Source organism: Hypomesus transpacificus, chromosome 9 (assembly GCF_021917145.1).
Source record: "Hypomesus transpacificus isolate Combined female chromosome 9, fHypTra1, whole genome shotgun sequence".
NCBI classification, from domain to species: Eukaryota; Metazoa; Chordata; class Actinopteri; order Osmeriformes; family Osmeridae; genus Hypomesus; species Hypomesus transpacificus.
Window position 1 is genome coordinate 9,264,420 of NC_061068.1, and position 21,709 is coordinate 9,286,128.

Below are 21,709 nucleotides of genomic sequence, written 5' to 3' on the forward strand. Positions count from 1 at the left end.
TTGGCCACAGCCAAGGCGTCCCTTATTTGACCACATTGGAGGTGGCAACCCTAATCACATCCTTTGAGAACAAATTAGCTACAGTACCTAACATTAGATAGCAGATAGGGAGATACTTTTCAATTAAACAATTTCACTCTCGAAGTAGGCTAGCCTACTATTGATGATTGATTGTCTAATAATGCCAACCGAATCACAGCTTTGCTAGCTAATTATTAGCAATGTATACTGTACAGTACTGTACTCTTAACTAAAATGCATTCGGTCAATTTAAGAATTTAAGATAGAAGTAATCTACTCAGCAATTATTTTCTCTTTTGTAATTTTTATTAAAATTACAACGTTAGGGTAAAATATACACACATTTGGGAAAAGTCAGGCTCCTATTGTAATTTTTTTTTTTTAACTGTTATTACAGTTGCTAAATTTAACAGTCAAATGGACTGAATTGCCTATATATGCCACGTACCTCCGCTCCACGGTCTCAGCCACCACGTTCAGTTCCTGTCTCTCTGTCAACGCAATAACAATGGCTGCATTTTTCACCCGCTCACTCCTGGATCTCCCAACAATATCCCTGACAGATGTGAGCAGAATTATCCAGGCTAATTCAGCCACAGCCACCGCAAGAAGGGGGAAAAGGATTTAAACTCTACGTTTCGAATTATGTCCATAATTATGAAGGTACGGTTAAAATTAAGTGTTTGCCTAGCGTACATGTTAGCGAGAGTAGCTAACGACGTTACTGTAACGCTCAGTTGCACTAATCATCCTTATTACTGTTGTATTTTGTCCAGTGTCTTATTGGTATAATGTATTAAACCGTAATTCAATGTTAATCACAGTTTCAAACCAGGGTCTGGCAGGGCTAACAATTAGGTGTCAGTGCTACCGATCAATGAGGATAAGTCAACCTTTATTAAGTTGTAAACAAATGTGATGCATTCCCAACTATCTTTTGTCATGAATTTCACCAACATTGCAGGTACCGGTAGACATTATCCTGATATTAACCACAGAAGAATTCACCTGGCATGACGTTTGAACAGTAACACAATGTTGGCATGTCGACTGTCCATGTGATGTCGATTCAACCTGTAGCTTCTCATGTAGCGAGCCACTTCAAAGCTAACAAGCACAACAAAAGTAGCTCAATACACGCTACAGGTTAAATCGACATCACATGGAGACTTAGATTGCTACAATTACTGGTAGCTTAGCTCACTACATTTTCCAAGTACCTTACCCAACACTTATTTTTAGGCTACACGTAGCCACGTACCCAATACACTGTCTTCTACAATCTAGGTAACATTAGATTACATTGCAGCGGAAGTAAACGTGGTGACTGAGAGTTTTAGGCGGAAGTACGTCAGCTCACCGTGGCATATAGGCAATTGTTAAAAGTCCTAGTGATGTTATCTCAACATTCATGGAATGCTTGCTGTCCAATCAAATGACTTGAACATTTGGTTGAATGAAGAACCCACGTAAAAAAAATACAGCATTTTCTTTATTTCGAGCCTTGTCTCTGGTGTTTGTTTTCTCGTTACGCCGTCACAGTGGAGCCGTAAAGATATAGGTGTCATACAAACGCTCACAATAGGAAGCGGTTCAACGGGACATACACCCAAGTCCTGGGGAAACCGTGAGTCATCAATACAAGGCAGACCTATCCAGGCTCCCTCTCCAGATTCTCATGTGCTTCAGAGACCATCCCTTTTTTTGTGTCTCACATTGATGTTCTATGTGTGTGTCTTGCAGGCCTGTGGTGGTGTGTGGGCACCTTTCCGGGGAGAGGTTTACACTGACCTTCTCTTCCTGGGGGAGTGAGTACAGCTCTGACAGCCTCTGTCAGCTCCACCACTTTATCTGACCCCCCCAAACACGTCCAGTTTCAGGCTTATATGCAACAGTTGTTGGTTCTGCTCCCCTCCACTGATTCCTGGCAGTCTGTATATCCAAAGTCTTACATGGTTTAGTATTTTAATTCTCAGTCTCCCCCCTTCCTCTCTCAGCTTCTGCCCTGATACTGGACTGGAGGACTTTCTGGGCAGTCTCTCGGGGCATGTCAAGTATTATCAGGGCTCAGTGAAGACGAGCACAGGACAACAACACACTGAACAGGTACGCACACACACTCACAGACATGCTCACACACACACACAAATCTCCACACATCAACGCCGTCTCTCCTGTGTCGTCTCATTCTAGTATGATCACCGTCAAGACGTATCATCCCGAAAACAAGGGTGATTGTCAAAATATTGAAGCCCAGCAACAAGGTAATACCTCCCCACACAGTCTGCTCTGTGTTCCTGTGTGTGTGTGTGTTAGGGTGTCAAGTGTTCCTGTCCCTGTGTGTCCTAGTTCCTGGTACAGAATATCCCAGACTGGAAGTGGAGCTTTGGCGATGCGGCCTTGTGTCCGATGGAGCTCTAGCTGGGCTTCATGGCACAGAGCTGCAGGGTGCCAGGACTGTCTAGGCTGCTGGCTAATCTGTTCACAATGCAGAGTAAGGTGGAGGTAAGGAGTCAGCAATGGCTACACACACACACACACATGGGCCAAAGACTCTTTAGATCTATTGCGATTCAAACAACTTTATTGAACCCTAAAAGATCAGTTTATCTGCAGCTCACACAGCCCACGCACACAACTTAACAGCTCTCTATGTTTGTGACCTGCAGCAGGAAGGTGACTCGTGGAAGAACCTCTACAGAGAGGGGATGTACAACGAGGTCTACACAGAGCACCTCTCCTGGCCTTTTAGAGGCATGACCTTCGCCCAAGCCAGCAAGTGAGTCACTGCAGCCCAGCTTCAGCCTGAGGGGAGAGTGTAGTCCTGTCCCCACAGAAACATGCTAGTTGAACGTGTGTGTGTGTGGTGTTTGTGTTGGGCACTTCAGGCTCTGCTTCCTGAAGCTGGGCGTGCTGCTCATCGGCATAGCAACATACAGCGAAGACAACGAGATGAGGTGCTTGACTTCCTGTTGACACCCCATGCATTTTCTGTTCAAAAGATATGTTGGTTGTGTCTCATGTTATCATACATAACAAAAATGATCTTTTCTCTCTCTCACTCACTCACTCACTCACTCACTCACTCACTCTCACACACACACACACCTTCTACACATGTCAGGCCTCTGAACATCGTCAGAGAATAAGTAGACTGCAGCTGCTTGCCCTGGCGCTCAGCACTGCGTAAGCACTAAGTGGAGGAGGTGCGGCGGGGGCTTGTGAGCGCCGCAATTCTCAAATAAATGCCCCGTCAGATAACGAAACACATTTGGGGGGAATTGATGACAGAGTAATTTTATACTTAAATATTGATGAATGAAGAAAAGATTTGGCAAAAGGACACATGCATGAGCACCACTAGAGGTCTGTCTGTGCACGTGCTGCAGTAAGCAAAAGAAGAAATGAATGCACAATCACTTAGCGCCTAATATGAACAGGGCGGGGCTATTGTGACACAGACCTGCTTGAAAAATGAGTAATTTACAACTTGTAATACAAAACTGTATTTCTCAATAAAACTTTGGCATGATGTGAAGTTTTACGGCGGCATATTAGGGCCAGTGTAAGTTTAAAAAAAAAAGACGGAGGAGGGGTGTTCTGCATGTTTTAAAGTCACACATTTGCTAGAAAAATAATTGTACATTTGCGAGAAAAAAAGCAATTAAGTAAACCAGTCATTTTCCTTTCCCCCCTTAGAACATGATTGAGTAAGCAAAACTCCTATCTACCACACACACACACACACCCTCCCTTCTCACTCCTCAATAAATAAAGACGTACTTTGAATATGATGAAAGTATTTGCAAGATGGTTATATTGTTAACTAGTCTGCTCTATGTCTGAACATAATATATTACTGTCAGCTGCAACAGCGCCCCCCCTGGCCCCTGTGATTTGACAGAGCTCTCCATCAGTGCACTTCAACAGCGGCCGTATGACAGTCTGGACTATGGCACTGAGGATGGAGATAGTTACATCTATGAGCATCAACAATAGGTTTACTAGCACAATCACGTTGCTCTGTTTTACATCCATGTTGTGAATCTAGGACTAGCCTTATGGCTTGAGCACCCCTAAAAAGGGTCTAAAATCGCCACTGAACTAGACATAACAAAGAATACGTCTTATGTTGGAGAGTCTTCATGTTCAGACAGTTGTGTTTTACTGTAGCTTACTATAAATGCCTCGATATAGCTCAAACTAATAATTTTCTAATTTACCTTTCACGTCGCTGACTTCAAGTCAAAGAACGCCTTGCGAGTTATTCAATCTGGTTGAATTAACCAATTAGGTGAAGCCTACTCAGGCGCAACCAATAGTTGCATTCAGTGGGACAACCAATTCCGAAGAAGGAGAATAGGTGCATTGTGGGATTCGTCGTTTTCAAACGGCCAACAAACACATTCACATGTGATTTCAGTGTTGTGGAGGTTGCATTTTCTGTCTGATTCCCCCATTCGTTTAATACAATTGTATGGAAACTTTGATAACACAATATGCATAGAGTAGGGCCTAGTCTACATATTTGTTTTTCTATGTATACTTTCAGAGTACAGCGATCTCACAGCTTTCTAGGCTGCTACTTCAGTTTCTTTATCTGTTGGTTGGTGTGCACTGATCCCATGAATAAACGTTTGTGTTTGATCTGCTATGCAGCCGGTTTCATATTAGTCTGTCCAACAACAGGGAATGTAAGGCTAACAACGAGGTCAGGGTTGGTCATGATCTTCAGAATCAGTATCAGAATGGGATTTATTCGCCATTGAAAGTTTGCACAGACAAGGAATTTGCTTTGGCAGGAAGGTGCATACAATAAACATAGGAATCTCACATTTAAATATGTGGTCTAACTATACTAAGGATACATAAACTGGCAATACTAAGTGGAATACAACAAAATAAAATATAAGTGGGCATAAAATAAAATACAAGTTGCCAATTTACAATATTAAATACAATCTTTATATCTTTAATATAGGCCTAATATGAATATCACATAATACACATCTCACATAGCCAGAATGCAAGAAATGCAGCAGTAAGTCATTTGTACAAATACAGTAAAATAGCAAGAATAAACAATTTATTTATGTAAATAATAATTCAAATGTTTCTATTCCAAATAGCTATTTTCAAGTCATTTTCAGTACAGTAAAGTAATCCAGAGGTAATAGAAGGTGCAGTGTCTAATCCAGGTCAGAAGCAGCTCGTCCACAGCCACAGATGAGCCCTCGCTGCACAGCCTTCCATGCCCTGCGTAGAAACCCTCTCACGCCTCTCTTGGAAGACTTGCAAGGTCCCTCTGGAAGGTTTATGGGAAAATATTTCATTTGACTTTCTTTGTCATTTCCTTCTGGATCAATACAAGGAATTTTAATACAATATATTTGAGCATTGTTTAGCCTATACACCTGCTTTCACATGTGCTTAAGAAAAGTATTTGAATGTTAGTGAATGACTCACTGGTTGAGAGGCTTGGTTCCTCTACAGTGGGCATAGTTTTGCCACTGATATAACAGTCAGGGAAGTTTGTTCCAAACTGTAAAGAGGAAGAACAACAATATTTTAAACATCAGTACAAGCTTTGATGTGGAAAAAAGTACTATATGCACACTGTATTTAGAGTAAAGTGCCTACCGTGGCTTTTTCCACCTTCACTTCCGTTTCCAAAGCTGATACGAGGTCAACTGGGTTGTGATTAAAGCAGTTGCTTACAGAAGGGGTCCAGTGGTTGAGGAGGTTTTCAACAACCATGCTGGAGACAATAAAGCACAGCTCCTCGTCCTCGATAAAGGCATCGATATCCAGAGGACGTTCTGACCGGAATGCCTCAGAGTACTCAGCAAAGAGCATATCTCCAAGCATATAATCCATTTCCCCCATGTCTTGTTCAGAACAGGGCAGATTCAACAGAGCCTGATGGAGAGCTTTACTCTTCGGTGTTTTGGCCCACAGTTCCTGGATAACAGCCCAAAGCTGCTGCGACAAGCAGAAGTGCTTCCTTATATCTTCCCCCAACATCGATACGGCAGGGTTGACAGGGAAGATGTTGCTCACTAATCTGTCAATGGTGTGCAGAAATAGAGCATCGCGGATAGTGCCAGTGGATGCCAAGGTCCAGTAGTCCTCAACTTTGGGCCCGTCTACCCTGCAGTGCTCTCCACAGTCACCAGGGGTCATAGAGTAGCCTCCAGAGAACAAGCTGGAGCCTCCAGAGATCAAGGCCCTCACAATGAGGCAGGCAATATCTCTGGACACCATCTGGGTCTTAGAAAAGACACTGGTCTGCAGGATCATCTTGGAGCCTGAGCGCTGCGCTAGCTGATCGTAGACAGAGTCCACAATCCTCTGTACCTCGGCGAGCTCCAAAGAGAAGCTGGCCTTTCTCTCGCTGCTGCTCACTGACATCCCTAGGACCGTAGACAGGTGGTTCTCCAGGTCAACCAGAAAGGGACTGTCAAGCAGGATTAACGAGACTACCTTGCGGGGTGCATCAGTGAATATCTTAACCAGCAGTTCGGCCATGATGGTGTTCAGTGTTGCAGAATCCATCACTGGAATCTCGGCATGGCAGACAGGGGACTTCCTGTCAAGGAGAGACTTGACATTCTGGACACCGCAGGAGTCTCTACTGAGCAGAGGCCCAGTCCAGCCAAAGGAGGGACATCTGTTCCAATCCATCAGGCTGATGACATTGATCACAATGCTGCTCAGGATGCTTCCCATCAGGGCTTCCTCTCCGACACTCAGGAGTCTCTTCAGGGCAGCGGGTCCCCCAGCCACACTCAGCAGATCTCCGAGTAAGGACTTCACAATTCTGACGCCCACAGGCTTGGAGAAGCAGATGCGAGTCTGATTGGCTGCTCGGAAAGCATCGGAGAAATTCCCGGTGGTGAAAAGCTCCTGCAGGGCTTTCATAATCACCCACATGACCAGGTCGACCAGCGGCACGGCCTCCTTGAAGGTGGGGTCCGTGCCTATGCTGAGTAGCAGCTGGGTGGCCAGGTCCACCACCACCACTGAGAGTCTGTGTGGACGGGATGCCGGGAGGTAGGTCAGGTCATTGACCATGTCCTCAAGGGCCTGATGAACCACGTCCGGGGTAGCAGCCTCTTCTGCCCGCTGTCTCTGAGACACCGATGGGTCGCCATTCTCAACGTCCACTCTACAACAAAGAAGGCAGAAACATAAAACACCACGTCAGACTAACAGCCCGGCAGCAGAAATACAAACCACAACTTTAGCTTCCATAGCAGAAGAAAACTATAGAAACACATTGTTTTTAATGTCAGACTCACTGGTTCGGTGTGGCATGAAGAGACGGTAGTGACTCCCTGACTGGCTTGATGGAGGGGCTGTTCCCGTTGGAACCAGAGGAGACTGGAAACATGGTCCCATGCTTCTGCTCTTTCTCCATCTCATCAAGCTTTAGGCGAGTGTTCACTTCCCACGTCTGTATGTTAGCAACACCACAAAATATAGCAAACCTTACAACATTATTTGCAAGCTTAAACTTGTGGTACTTCTGTGTGAGTTCAGCAGGTTCAGATACGCTGGTTATTAGTTCAACAGCTATGTGTGTGTCTTTATCTCATGGCTTGCTTACCAGCTGGGCAACACAGAGATCTTTGCCCTGACTGATTTCATTCTGAAATCTAGGGATTCAATAAAGAAAATAATGTTATCTATTTGCCCCTAGGTCTTTCTTTTGAACCTTTCAGACAAGTGATTACTGTCAAATCATAGAAGTAATGATTGTGAATAGCAATGCTCTCTCACCTGTCACTGAAAGCTGCAGTAGCCTTTGAGGTGAGCCAGGACTTCATGTCCTCAGTGGTGACATGAGGGGGAGTTTCCTCCCGTGCCTTCAAGGCCATGAAAGCCTTCAGGACTCTCCTCTGAAAAAAAGAAAGGGTCTAGTCAGAAGATATATAGCATCTATTCATATATAGGCCTAATATCTATGTTTGAGACATGTTTAGCTGTTTTGTGATTTTTGACGTTGTTTGTGGTTTTATGGCTAACCTGGTGAGCGTAGTAAGTATGGTCCCAACCAAGCTGTATGGCGCTCAAGTTATCCAGGCTGGATCTACTGTCGGAGCAATAGGCCTAAAATTGGAAAAGTTGTTGATCAGAACCAGCAAATTATTATAAATACAATTGGTAGAACATGTTAGAAGTGTATCTCACCCGACGAGATCCTATCTCTTGCGACATCGAACTCATGAAATTGTGTAAGCTATATAAATAACTGTGTAAGAACAAAATGTTAGTCGTATTCGTTTCTGCCTGTCGACGAAATGATGTTTGATCAAATTCTCAAATGTAATAGAATGCATTTTAGAATGGTTTCATTGTGACCTTTACCAAAACATTCGAATGATAATATCAAACGACATGATTTCACTAGCATACTTAGCGCCACAAATGACGTTAGTTGTTAGATTTATAAATACAGGCGACGACTGTCCTTTAGTTTCGTAAATATAGGTATTATCTATAGACGCATTAAACTAGGTAAACGTATGCAAATGTGTCAAACAGTATGCACAGCAGTATTTTACCTTGGAACTAAACTGTAGAAGACATTTAATTACAGGCATAAGCCAGCAGTGATATACAATACATAAACTTGTAGTTCAATCAACTATTAAACTCGTTTGTGACTAGCCTATATATAGGCCTATCTTGAGTTAAAGTGGACTGTACTCAGTATCAGTTCATCTAATCCAAGAGGTTGGTTTTTGTTTTTGGTGGTAGAAGATAGACAACCTCTCTCTAATGGATTACAAATAAAATCCTAATACAGAGAACAAAATAAAAGAAAGAGTCTCAAGTAGCAATAAACTCTTGTAGTAAGGTCCAAATAAACAGATTAGGGGTCATGAAGACAAAACCATAGGCCTAAATAGAGAACACACTCCTGTATTGGAGATAGAGGCAGAGGAAGAAAGGAAGCGGCTGTTTATGAACATACCCAAGTTAGAGAAGAAGATTGAGATGATGGCCAGACATCCAGTTGGAGAAAAATGTGTATTCTATTATCGCTGAAGGAGATGGAGTAGTCACAGCGAGAGATGGACGAGAAAGTATGGGTCTCTATTTCTTCCCGTTATCACAGCATGAGAAGGGGAAGAAATACATTTTTGTTCAAAAATGAAAACTGCTTAACTCCACACTTTCAGGTATGCTACAATAGTCCAGTTGTTGTGGCTCTAATAATCTGATACTCATTTCAATTATGTTTTTTTTCAGCTGCTCATGTATTTGTTTACAACACTGACCCCTACAATTGCAACAATTCCTCTCTTTACCACAGTTATATAAGCCATCAGCCCATCTGATTGTGACTGGATCATGCAATGATTTGGCAGAACATGATAGCAAGATAAATACAAATTATGATCTCATGGTGGCCAGCATTGCACGGCTGTTGCACTAGGACTCACCTGAACTTCCTCCCTAGAACATTAGAGGGCACCAGACACCAACCTTATACCCAACTATGGCCTGGTTTAAAAGATATACTAGTAGTAGTAATTTCTTAATAGTTAGGATGAAAGTCTTTACTTGTAAACTTGCTATATATTATCCATTGTAATTCTGATATTTTATTGCAAAACAATCTAAAAGGCTATTGAAAACTATTTGTGACCAAGAGGGAATCCCGATGGCTTGTGAGCGCCTGGATAAGCTGGTGTCCTATCTGATTGGAAGGGAGGGGGACTCATTGACAGTGAAGAACCTGGCTAACGATATCAAGGCTTGGAGCCAGGACATTGGGATCAGGACAAGCGATGCCAACTGCAGTCTGGCAGAGACAGATGATCTTCTCCTGTACTTGCCAGAGGACACTTGCCTGGAGAGGGGGGTCGCCATGGGAGAGACAGAGAATGTGAGGATCAGTGAGCAGTATGCCCCTTGTCTTCCAGGTAGGTAGCCTATTCAACACCAGTTCTAATCCTGAATTACAGCTATAAAATTAACATTTGTCACCCCTTCACCCCCCCCCCCCCCTCCTCACTTTTGTTCCTCCACTTCTGTCCATGTATCTCAGAGCAACAGCTATGGAACCAGAGATCTCTGCTAGCTTGGACGGGTCACCACTGTCCCCAGCGACTGTCCAACATCAAAGCTGAGGTGTGTCCAAGTAGGCCACCGCGGTCGCAGGAAGAGCAGGCTTGCATCCTGCAGCACCGGCGCTCCAGGGGGATGGTGAGGGATTAGAGCTACTGTTGAGCTGGGCTTAAAGAACGCTGGCCTTGTTGACTGGTATCAATCTCTTTCTCTATGAGTAAATTGCCCTTCATCTTGGGTTTCGACAACAAAAGGTGTGTTGTAGTTTCACGGTTGGAGATTATATTTACATTTAGTCATTTAGCAGACGCTCTTATCCAGAGCGATTTACAGTAAGTACAGGGACATTCCCCCCAAGGCAAGAAGGGTGAAGTGCCTTGCCCAAGGGCACAACGACATTTGGCACGGTCGGGAATCGAACCAGCGACCTTCTGATTACTAGCCCGATTCCCTAACCGCTCAGCCACCTGACTCTCCTATATAGGAATGGCCTGTCACTAGACTTAGAATGGCGCCGTGGTTCAAATTTGTCCACTGGCATCCTGACCTCTGTTCCTTGTTTCCAGGAGGGCATGCGTGATGAAGAGGTGCTGGCTATCATGAGGATGCTATGCCAGATTGATCCCAAGCAGGACGCCCACTCCCAGCCGTCCTCTCTGGGAGGGAGCACGGGCCTGGCTGTGGACCGCTTCAGGAGGCAGTGTTTAGGGGAGTACCTGGATACACTGGATCAGTGTCGCAAAAAGGGAGTTTCTGTCAGTCAGTCCTCATTGGAGAAAGGTGAGCCAGACAATACAGACATGCAGTACACAGACAAGCATGAGACATCCAAACTTAGAACTAATATTACTAATGCAACTGATCTAAAATATCAGTGGCTATCTGCAACATATTTACCTAAGCTGCTTGAGTACAGAGCGTATGATCATCGCCTTTGAGAAGGATCAAAAGTATTTCATTATCAAAACACTGTGTGCTCTCCAGTGCTTCTGCACCCGGAGGATTGTAACATGAGGGGTCCAGAGCGTCCTGTACTGAGGCAGGCAGGGTCCACCCCGCTCCCAGGCTGTGGGGGCCGTCTGAGGGGCTGGCTCAACTGGGACCATGGAGCCACCCCCCAGGACGAGAAGGAAGAGCAAGATAGCCAAGAGGAAGCAGCCACACACAAAGTCCCCAAACTGATGTGAGTTGTGGATGGTTGTTGTATAATAACACTAACAACGGGAGAATAACAAAGTTATTAACAACAATGCATGGCACAGACTGTATTTTATGTGTATATCACATTGTCACATAACACCTCCCCTTTCCCTTCCCAGGCCTGTGTACCCCTCCAGAAGATCAGTCCACCGCAAGCCCAAGATGATGACGCTGTCTACTGGTCTTGCTGAGGTTGGGCATGACACATCCTTAAAGACTTTTCTGTAACAGTGTGGGTACATTTTTTATATTCAGGAACTTTGTGCATCGATAGAGTTAGAGTTGAGTTGATCACTTGATTTTCCTTTCTTTTGGGAATTCAAACCATAAGTTAACATAGTATCTGGACTCTAATACAATGTATGTGTGTTGAATTTGAATCAGAAACAAGGAGCCCTCCTACAGACGTGCCAACCCTAATGCTCTCTGGCCTGGCCAGGATGACCATGTCAGACTCTACCTGCCCCAGGTGGGCATTTCCCCTCAGGAAGTTCTCTTCCAGCACATCGTCCGCTCTCCAGCTCCCAGCCGTGGGAACTGGCCCATTAACAGCCAAGGATACTCCACCTCAGGAGACATCGATGGACATAAGGCCTACATTCTGTAGATCTAGGTCAATCCTCTCGATTGATCCAATATTAATTTGTCTATTGAGAGTGTATTAAACAAAGTTATGTTTATTTCGTTTTTGGAGGTAATCACTGGCATATTGCAGAAGTATTTATGAAGAGTCACTAGATCTTCACCAGCATAGTGGGAACTGAGGATATCCTCTAAAAATACATTTTTTTTTACGATGTGTGAATAAAAAATGTTTTTCAAAGAAGGGGGTATACTCCGTATTCTCTACTTTCTTATACACTAGACTGCATCATACCAGCTATCAACTGTTCCTTTAGGCGTAGTGGCCCCTTTAAGGTAAACACCGTCGTGAACTTGAGCTGTCCTGCGCTGACGTAAGAGACTTGGAGACTTCGGTGCACCCATACCAGAGGACGGGCAGGGAGGAACGAAGAAGATAAAATGATCCAGGCCGGATGTCTGACCGCTAAATATTCATGTTTTTTTATTCGGTTAGATGTTCATTCATTATGGCCGGCTTTGTTGAGAGTGAACCAAATAATTGTGTAGACTCTTAGAGGGAAACGGTTTGCTGAAATGTGCAATTGTGGAACCTTAAAAGTGGCAACCCCTCTCCACAGTGGTCTATATCATCTGTTGAACGCATCAGTGGGAAATACAACTAAAAGTCCATAGTATCTGAAATAGTATATGGATATTCGCACAGGGTCTGACGCACAATATTTTCGACTCCTCGAAAGCGAGACAGTGAAAGCGGAAAGAGGCTTATTTTTTGGTTTTGGATTGGCTAAGAGCGGCGGTCAGCGGTGACTGTACGCCAGTGACATTTGTTGTGGCCAAGCAGTCCTCGTACCCAGTTTTACTCTCCTGAATCATGCAAGATTCCGGTAACGGGAATGGAAAGGAGAGGCAACTGATACATCAGACTCCAGGGACTCCGGATTCTTTGCTCATCCCAGAGGATGACATCGTCAATAGTCCCACACATTTTCAGCTATCCGTTTCTCCCAAACTGGAGTTTAAACGGAATGTGGTAACAGACGACTACAAACTAACATCTCAAGTACTGGGTCTGGGTATTACCGGCAAAGTGCTGGAATGTTACTGCAAGAAGACAGGCAAGAAATGTGCTCTAAAGGTAGGCTATACTGTGTGTGTGTGTGTGTGTGTGTGTGTGTGTGTGTGTGTGTGTGTGTGTGTGTGTGTGTGTGTGTGTGTGTGTGTGAGAGAGAGAGAGAGAGAGAGAGAGAGAGAGATGGAGAGAGATAGAGAAGAGAGAGAGAGAGACTGAAGGACTGAGTCTGGTTGACCGGTACTTTGTGGCCACTTTAGCGATTGTGGGCATGGTTAGCCTACTATATGCACATGTAAGAAAGACATGTATCTCTGTGTGCCAGCAGATTTGAACCAGGGAGCTTCATAACTTGGTTAGTCTCCTGGCCTGACAATGGAAGTGTCTGGGGATAGCAGTGATATGCTGTCTGGAACTCTGACACACAGGTTCAGCTGGGACAGTGCTGATCATTGTTGTGACAAGTGCCCTGTCCAGACCAGAACCTTCTGACCCTGTCTACTTTGCCTGATTCTGTGTTCTTAGATTCTCTGAAGTTTTCTATGATTTCCATTTCTCTAAGCACTGTGCATTGTGCAACTGCTTTGTGTGCCCCTTAATGTTTTCAGTATGATTCAGCAATAGTGAGTATATTCAGAGCTTTTAATCCAGATAGCTGTTCCAGTCCCCACCCGCAATTTCCCATGAAAACAGGATGACTAACCCCTTGAGGTTCAGTGGATGTTTTGCTTGGAACAGTAAGCAAATATTGTTTATCACATTGTTTCTCAGCTTGACCAAGCATACCAGAATTAAATATGACAAGGAGGATCACCTTGCATGTTGTTTGGGTCTAAACCAGAAACTCAGACCCAGAATGCCTTACTAGAGTCAGGAGGTTGGATTCTTTGGAGGTTTTGGCATCAGTCTGAGAATTCTTCCTACTCTTTTGACAATGGTTAAATGGTACTCTTGATGATGAACTGAAATTCAGCACTCTTTCTTAAACTCCTCTCCAGGAATACATTTTTACCAAAATAACACATTTAAATGGAAGTAGTAATAGTATTAGTAGTGATGTAATAAGGGGTTTGAAGAAATTGTGTGTGTGCACTTGACAGAAAGTGTAAGGTGAAATGAAATACAGAGACTTACTCGCTCTTTCCTGGAGCGATCGTCAGATCTCTGAGATTGTCTAACCTACAGACATCAAGCACATGTTGAGGCTCACTTAACTTAATGATCCCATTTAGGTCATTGGAGATGCTGTATAAGGAAATCTTTGATTACAATCGATTCTCCCTTCCTCCCGCCGTCCTTCTCTGTCAGATTCTGTACGACAGTCCCAAAGCCAGGCGGGAGATTGAGCTCCATCGGCGTGTGTCAGGAGGACCCTACATCGTCCAGATCCTCAGTCTGTACGAGAACATCCACCAGGGCAAGAAGTGCCTGCTCATCATCATGGAGTGGTGAGTATACACAGAACAGCATGGTACATTCCTTTTGATGTAATTCTATTGGAAAAATGTCACTAATGAGAAGGTTAACAATGCTAACCTCGCTTGGGTTAGTGTGTGTGGGCTCAGTAGAATTGGAGCTAGTAATTGCGGAAGCACAATGCTAGTCTTGTTCTAGAAACCTGAGAGAAAAAGACAGTATACATTTGTTGAGAGTAAGGCCTCATAACTGTGTCACTTCGATTACTGTCTCCTTCCTGTTATTCTGGGTCAGTATGGAGGGAGGGGAGCTGTTCAGTCGTATACAGGCCAGAGGGGACCAGGCATTCACAGAGAGAGGTGAGGCACATGCTCCATGCTTCACACAGCTGCTCTGTGGTAGACTGTGTGTATTGTGGTCTAAGCTTCAGCATCTGTGTTGATCTGACGTCTGTTCTTCAGAGGCCTCAGAGATCATGAGGGACATAGGCACAGCCATTGAGTATCTCCACCACATGGATATCGCTCACAGAGACATCAAGGTATCACTGTCATTGACGAATTGGAACACTTACTGACTTGAATAATGCTCTTCATTAAAACCCTCATTTTCTAAACACCTTGTTTACACACAAAAACACACACATATACACTCACACACTGCAGCCAGAAAACCTGCTCTACAACACCAAGGAGAGCAATGCTGTGCTGAAGTTGACTGATTTTGGCTTTGCCAAAGAGACCACGTTACACAACTCTCTCCAGACTCCCTGTTACACCCCCTACTATGTTGGTAAGGACTTGCTAATACACTTCTATGTCATTTGTAAATGTATGGATGGGTATTCCATCTCTTGTGGTTTTTAATGTTTCTGTGCATGTCTGTTTCTGTTGTCTGTGTGCATATGTGTGTGTTTGTTTGTGTGCATGTGTGTGTGTTTGTATGTGTTTGTGTGTGTACGTGTGTGTGTGTACGTGTGTGCTTATCTTTCTGTCCATCTGTCTGTCAGCCCCTGAGGTGCTTGGGCCAGAGAAATATGACAAATCATGTGATATGTGGTCTCTGGGTGTGATCATGTACATTGTGTGAGTACTCTATGTCTTTACACTATTCTGCGTCTGGGTGAGGGGAATCTTGTCACATTTACTCACAGACTTATAAGCTCACAGTGTGCGTGTGCGCATGTGTGTGTGCGCGCATGTGTGTGTATGTGCCCATGTGTGTGTGTGTGTTCCAGGCTCTGTGGGTTTCCACCATTCTACTCCAACACGGGCCAGGCCATCTCTCCAGGGATGAAGCAGAGGATCCGGATGGGCCAGTACCAGTTTCCCACCCCGGAGTGGGCCGAGGTGTCAGAGGAAGGTGGGGAAGACAGTGTGTGGGGGACTGGTTGGGATAGAGTAGGGACAGAGGTGTTTAGCCAATCTGCTGTGTTGGTTTGTGGCAGGTGCATTTTGATTGGTAGGCTAGAGCAGTGTTTCTCAACTGGTCTAACCTCAGGACCCACATTTGTCCTTTGGTGTTGTGCTGGTGGTGTTTCTGATTGGCTGGTAGGTAGCATGTAACTCTGTATAACTCGAGACGGCTATCAACTCGGTGTTTCACGATGAATGCGTGAGACTTGAGCACCTTTCAAAATAAAAGCTTACCATCGGAAGTTCGGTAATGTAAAAATAAAAGTTAGATTTTTTGACGGATCCAAAGCACCCGTCTGCGACGCACCAGTTGAGAAACACTGGGCTAAAGTGTACAAACACCTCGTAGTTTAGTTTGTTTGATGTTGTTTTGTTGTCTGTAGCCAAACAGTTGATTAACCAGCTGTTGAAGACTGACCCTACCGAGAGGATGACCATTGGCCAGTTTATGAACCACCCCTGGATCAACGTAGGCTTCTCTCCTACCGGGAATACTCATTGTGCATTTGTTCCTGTCTAGTTCTTGTCAACAAAAAAACTGTGTCTGATTAATGTGTGTGTGTGATGTTGTAGCAGTCTATGGTGGTCCCTCCAACTCCCCTCCACACCTCTCGTGTTTTGACGGAGGATAGAGAGCTGTGGGATGATGTGAAGGTGAGATACTGTAATGTCTGTTTAACACTGACACCTTGTGTTGAGTACACAATGGCTACGGTGCTTGGTAGATTGGCAAGGGACAGGGGCAGTAGCGACATGCTCATAGAGCAACCACTAGATGGGGCTAAAGCCTCTTGTTGTCACGGTTTAACGGCTGCTGTTGTCCTGTGTGCAGGAAGAGATGACCAGTGCCTTGGCCACCATGCGTGTGGACTATGACCAGGTCATGATCAAAGACTTGGACACCTCCAACAACCCACTGCTCAATAAGAGACGCAAAAGGCCTGCTGTCAGTGGGGCTGAAGGAGGACGAGATGGAGGTGAAGAAGGAGGAGGTGGTGGCGGAGGAGGAGGTGGTGGCGGAGGGGGAGATGGAGGAGGAGGAGCCGTTTGTTACAGCCAGTAAGAGGCTGAGGGGCAATATGATGATTTTAATCTCAAAAGGACAGAAGGATTCAGTGTCAGAAGTCTTCCCTCACCTCCTCAGATCTGTCCTAGTTACACCCATACTTACTTTTAATAAAGAAGGGAATATAGTAAAGGATTCAGAGGAGGAATTTGAGCTCCTATTCAGCCAGGAGTATTAAGGGACCTTGGAGAAACTATATGGTAACTTGTTATCATCTTTTGGCAACAACCAGTAAGATGTGTAATGGAGGTCTTGTCTTATCTTTAACCTTTAGATCTCTGTCACCAGCATCCATGACTTCAAAATGATGTATTTTGTAGGTGTTGGATTGAATTGATTTTAGTTATTTTTCTTGTCTTTGGCACTGTTTTAAATAAATGTTTTAATAATATTCTGTGTATCAGTTTTTGGGAGCTCTATGGACTACTTAAATGTATATAGTTTGTAATGAACAATGTATGCTGTCAGTTACATCAATATGGCAATGAGAGGCAAATGTTGGCATTCGAGACAGGCATGCAAGTTTTTTACATTCCAGCTAATATTTGCATGAGGAAGTACAGGTCAATTTTACTGGGATTTCACTGGGAAGTAATTTTGCACACTAGGAACGTTGGAGTCTGACATGACAACATAACAGACTGTTTAGACAAAATAAACAAATTATAGCCAAAAAGTATTGATAGAACTGGACACCTGGATACACATACAGTATATAGACAAGATGTTGAAGAAAGAGGGAGGGATGGAGAGCAGCGAGGGATCCGGATCTCGAGTGTTGAGTGAGTTGCTGTCGGTCCGTGAGAACGCTCTGCTCTTCTTACTGCTGGGGCCCCAGTGTCAGGTCAGTTGAGCTGCTCCTTAGAGTCTCCCCTGACACTCTCTTCAAGACCTCTCTGTTACACATTGTCCACATATGTCATTCTCTCCTACAGTACCATTTTGCCTTTGTTCTTATTAAAATTTTATCTCTGGGTTCTGAACATAGATCCTTATCTCATAAATGTCAAATTAAAGGTGCTAGAGTGGAAATAAGAACCAGCAACAGAGGATATAACTGGAAACCCCAATGTTTAAATGGGAATATCCAGACCTTTTAGAAAAGCCTGTAGAGGGACACTCTAGATGTCCACTTCCTAACAACAAAGAATAGTTGTAAAATGGCCCAGTTAACAGTCCATAGGATATGAAGGTAGGAGGGCTGTGTGAAGATAGTGGGGCATATTTGGTTGTAGATATACAATATGTACACCGTAGTATGACATCTGGTTTGGCTACAGTACCACTTGCATACACTGCACTGACTTTCACTAGTATAAGTAAACAATGCAAAATGTTAATACATGATTCTCAACTGCCCTGTGTGGTTACTTCTAAGTGTGTATCTGGCTTGTGTGTTCGTCTCCTGTATGTCAATGTGTTCCAGGCAGAGACCTCTGCTGTGGCTCAGGTGGTCCTTGCCTCAGGGTCAGGCTCAGGACATCAGGTGTGGAGCTCCAGGGGCTCTGGGGTGTTGTGTCTAGTCAAAGACCTCTCCATGTGCTCTTATTTTCTACGTCTCTACTGTGTTAAGGTGAGAAAGCAAAACATGTATAATGTACCAGCAGTTAAAGGTCTGGAATGTCACCTGTAATTTGCCTAATTCCATTCTCCCACCCCCCTCAAACCTCTCTCTCTTTCTCTAACTAATGAAATACAAATACAAATTAGTGTAACAATCATATTAGCGCTACTATTCAGTGGTTCTTGTTTTGAAGCAGGAAATGCTTCAGATGTCTGGAAAGATGCCAAATGTTCTCGTTTAGCCACTGCCCTAGCCTAGTGTTGTGTGTGTGTGTATTTGAATATGAGTGAGTGTGTGAGGACGTGCATAAGGTCATGTGTGCACATATCTGCATGTGTAAGCATGCATAAATGTAATCTTGGGCAGGTTCTTTGGAAAGCAATAAGTTTTGTGTTTATAGGTGTGTGATCTGTACAGTCATGCTCCTTTCATTTCAACATAGTTACGCTATTGTACTGCATGCAAGATGACTGTTGTAATCCTCTTCCTTATTCTAACCCCACACTTAGCGATCTACATTACTATGGGAACAAGAACTGTATATTCAATTTAAGTACACTGCAGTCTGCCCCTTCTTCCACACTTTTCCCTCAGATGTGAGTATGAACTGAAGTGTATAGAACAACCACACCAGATCTCAACATTATGGTCACTTCAAAAATCTCCTTGACTAACAGCCAAGTCCCTACCCTCACAATAGTGACCAAAACACCAGATAGTCATGGAGTGTGTTTACCATGGCATAGCCAAACATCTGAAAACCCTCTAGATCCGCCTCAGATCAGTGTCCTCACTGGCTTGTGATCTGATGATACCCTTGTGAGATTGTCTGTTATTAGTGTTTAGCAGACTTTCACAGAAAGAGCACATGAGTTAGCCATTAATGTAGTTTTGAGTGTCTGTGTGAGGCTATTTGGTGCAACTGTATAATGTGTGTGTGTGTGTGTCCAGGACTGCCAAGCAGGTATAAACTTTGCAGATGAGGCAGAGGCAGAAAGGTTCCATGCTGCTATGGTGAAACAAATCCAAAGAGCCCAAGGTTTGGGGAACAAAACACTCACACACACACATCAGATTCCATTACATCAAGGTTGAGTTTGCTCTCTCCCCCACAGGCTAGAGCTCTTCTTTCTCTTCTACAGTCTCTTCCGTAGATTCATCTATTCATAGGTTAATTGTTCTATTTGTGCTTTCCTTTTGAATGTCTTTCTCTGCTCTCTCTCTCTCTGGTCCCTCTGTCACCTGCACCCTTCCAACCACCTCCCCCTCCCCTTTCTCCTTTCCATATGCCCATTCTTACTCTTTATCTCTCTCTTCTATCTCTCCTAGAGAGAAGGAGTGAGTGGACACAGATGACCCATAATAACAGACTGCAAAACTCAGCAGGCAATTTCTCCAGACAGGAACAAGGCAGGCCTGGGAGCAGTACATCTGTTCACTCAGAGTAATGCAACATTTGCACACAGATACACGGTCATCTTTTATCTACATACTTTGAAATAGTAATGTTAAGTGGGGGTGGGTAAACCTAACCTGCGATAAACTCATTTTCTATTCTCCATAGACATGAAGAAACTATGGATCCGGAGACAGGCTTCAGTGTGAGCACCATCCACTTTTACTTTCAGTAGCATTGACAGTTCAATACTTTACAGCAAAACAGAAAATTCACACACACATCATTCATTCACATGTATCAGTCATGACTTCAACAGTATCAGGGTTTCCCGCTGCACTTTATAGTTAAGGCGGCCGCCTAAGCAACACACGCCTGCCGCCTTAACTGCGTTGGAAAGAAAAAATAAAAATACTTTTTTTTTTAATAGCGATATCCGCCGTGTTACTCTGTCCTGTTTTCTCCCTTCCATTCCAAAACGCCAGTCTCCCTTCATTAAGCTATCGCACAAACTACCCCCCCCCCCCCCCCCCCCCCCTCAGTCTGATGACGGCACCCCACCCTGCCACCTTAACTAACACATTTTCTGCAGGAAACCCTGAGTATCCTTGTAACAAGACCTCTCACTGTTGTACTGATGACAACCCAGGCTTTGTGTATGTCCTTCATTCCTGTGTGCAGCTTGATAATATAACTCCATCTATGAAGAAGCTGTTAAGGGAGGCAGGGTTTAGTGAGGAGGACCTGAAGGACAGAAACACTTACAAGGTCGTCTGCCACATCATTGACAGATTTGGGGGACTGGAGACTATCCAGAAGGAGATGGGGAGCAAAGGTAGGCAGAGAGTAATTAAGCTTTGTAGCTATAAATATCAGGTAAAGTTAATGTCTATGTCTCATTAATCTTTCTTAACTACCTATATCATGTCCCCATGTCATGACATCAAAACATCATACATGGGACTACAAGGAGATGGTGAAACAGCTTCATACAACAGACAGCAACAGTGTATTCACCATTATGTCCTCAAAGGTCCAGGCGTCCAGACCCTACCCCGGTCATTTGGGGCTTCCCTTACTTTGGCCCTCAAGAAAGGACCTTTGCCACCAGTGCCGTCCTTCAAACCCACCAGCCGAAAATCTCTGCCCCCCTCCATCCCCCAGCCTTCCTCCACACCACCTCCCCCACCCCCTGAGAGGATCAAAAAGAGCTACAGTTGCAAACCAGTAAGTGTACCAAGACTCTATTCTCACACCTGGGTTGAGGAGGACCATAAATACTTGTTGATGGGTGTGATGTTTATGTGTGAGAGAACGAGAAGAAAGTAAAAGAGTGTGGGAAAGAGAGCAGGGGGGGGGGGAGATTAAGAAAGAGACAGAAGACAGAGATGAAGATAAATCGGAGTGTTTGATTTGTTATAGATGAGCTCACCTATAGCTGGTGAGTCTGACCTCATCCTAACTTCCCTGCGAGAGGCCTTCCAAAAGAGATTGAAACTACAGCACCATACAGGTAATTATAGATTGTTAGTGATCCCCCCCACTATTCACTCTTGAATACCACTGTAGCCATTGGCTATTGTTTATGCCCTGTCCTCAAACCTGCAGGTACTAGGAGTGACCTGTCGGAACAGGATTCAGACTGTGGATTGAAGCTGTAGAAATACCAGAGGATATACCTGGAAACCCCAAAGTGAAAAACCAAATATGCTTCATATTTATTGCTTCAGGAGCATAGGGCTTTCATAGATAAAATACATTGTGGTGGTTAATTATAGCCTGTCTCTAGAGTGTGATAATTGAATCGTTATGGAGCTTGACCTGGTGATTGTCAAAATACAAACAATTCCACAAGTAAATAAAGATGATATTTATGCATGTGATTGTTTTTTTTACA

General features: G+C 44.1%; 3 protein-coding genes across 4 annotated transcripts; all 3 read left to right on the forward strand.

Moving 5' to 3' along the window:
- Window positions 1–509: 509 nt before the first annotated feature.
- Window positions 510–12,036, forward strand: LOC124471150. Its single transcript, XM_047025511.1, has 13 exons — window positions 510–684; window positions 1,564–1,648; window positions 1,765–1,829; window positions 2,019–2,285; window positions 2,371–2,526; window positions 2,691–2,800; window positions 2,910–2,978; window positions 9,742–9,956; window positions 10,082–10,239; window positions 10,668–10,881; window positions 11,086–11,284; window positions 11,421–11,493; window positions 11,686–12,036. The coding sequence occupies exons 5-13, from the start codon at window positions 2,452–2,454 to the stop codon at window positions 11,719–11,721; spliced, it is 1,149 nt and encodes a 382-aa protein (XP_046881467.1). The 5' UTR covers window positions 510–684; window positions 1,564–1,648; window positions 1,765–1,829; window positions 2,019–2,285; window positions 2,371–2,451; the 3' UTR covers window positions 11,722–12,036.
- Window positions 12,037–12,266: 230 nt separating this feature from the next.
- On the forward strand, window positions 12,267–17,237 carry LOC124470717 (MAP kinase-activated protein kinase 2-like). Its single transcript, XM_047024731.1, has 10 exons — window positions 12,267–13,021; window positions 14,264–14,403; window positions 14,666–14,730; window positions 14,833–14,912; window positions 15,037–15,163; window positions 15,381–15,456; window positions 15,609–15,733; window positions 16,170–16,255; window positions 16,360–16,440; window positions 16,619–17,237. The coding sequence occupies exons 1-10, from the start codon at window positions 12,758–12,760 to the stop codon at window positions 16,847–16,849; spliced, it is 1,275 nt and encodes a 424-aa protein (XP_046880687.1). The 5' UTR covers window positions 12,267–12,757; the 3' UTR covers window positions 16,850–17,237.
- A 161-nt stretch (window positions 17,238–17,398) lies between these two features.
- On the forward strand, window positions 17,399–21,682 carry si:dkey-197j19.6 (neural Wiskott-Aldrich syndrome protein). Of its 2 annotated transcripts, none has more exons than XM_047024733.1 (10): window positions 17,399–17,634; window positions 18,283–18,425; window positions 18,926–19,012; window positions 19,368–19,455; window positions 19,746–19,860; window positions 19,981–20,017; window positions 20,494–20,647; window positions 20,846–21,039; window positions 21,235–21,325; window positions 21,421–21,682. In XM_047024733.1, the coding sequence occupies exons 1-10, from the start codon at window positions 17,577–17,579 to the stop codon at window positions 21,471–21,473; spliced, it is 1,020 nt and encodes a 339-aa protein (XP_046880689.1). In that variant the 5' UTR covers window positions 17,399–17,576; the 3' UTR covers window positions 21,474–21,682. The 2 variants fall into 2 exon arrangements, with proteins under 2 accessions (XP_046880689.1, XP_046880688.1); XM_047024732.1 differs by having other exon boundaries at window positions 17,404–17,696; window positions 18,279–18,425.
- Window positions 21,683–21,709: the final 27 nt, after the last annotated feature.

Bases quoted from the DNA above. Each gene is read 5' to 3' on its own strand.
- LOC124471150 (XM_047025511.1), top strand. From the start codon at position 2,452: ATGGCACAGAGCTGCAGGGTGCCAGGACTGTCTAGGCTGCTGGCTAAT. The intron at 2,979-9,741 runs GTGCTTGACTTC...TCTGATTGGAAG, and splicing joins AGCGAAGACAACGAGATGAG to GGAGGGGGACTCATTGACAG. The intron at 10,882-11,085 runs GTGAGCCAGACA...TGTGCTCTCCAG, and splicing joins TCAGTCCTCATTGGAGAAAG to TGCTTCTGCACCCGGAGGAT.
- si:dkey-197j19.6 (XM_047024732.1), top strand. From the start codon at position 17,577: ATGTTGAAGAAAGAGGGAGGGATGGAGAGCAGCGAGGGATCCGGATCT. The intron at 20,018-20,493 runs GTGAGCACCATC...TCCTGTGTGCAG, and splicing joins ATCCGGAGACAGGCTTCAGT to CTTGATAATATAACTCCATC. The intron at 21,040-21,234 runs GTAAGTGTACCA...GATTTGTTATAG, and splicing joins AGAGCTACAGTTGCAAACCA to ATGAGCTCACCTATAGCTGG.
- LOC124470717 (XM_047024731.1), top strand. From the start codon at position 12,758: ATGCAAGATTCCGGTAACGGGAATGGAAAGGAGAGGCAACTGATACAT. The intron at 14,731-14,832 runs GTGAGGCACATG...TCTGTTCTTCAG, and splicing joins CCAGGCATTCACAGAGAGAG to AGGCCTCAGAGATCATGAGG. The intron at 15,164-15,380 runs GTAAGGACTTGC...TCTGTCTGTCAG, and splicing joins TTACACCCCCTACTATGTTG to CCCCTGAGGTGCTTGGGCCA.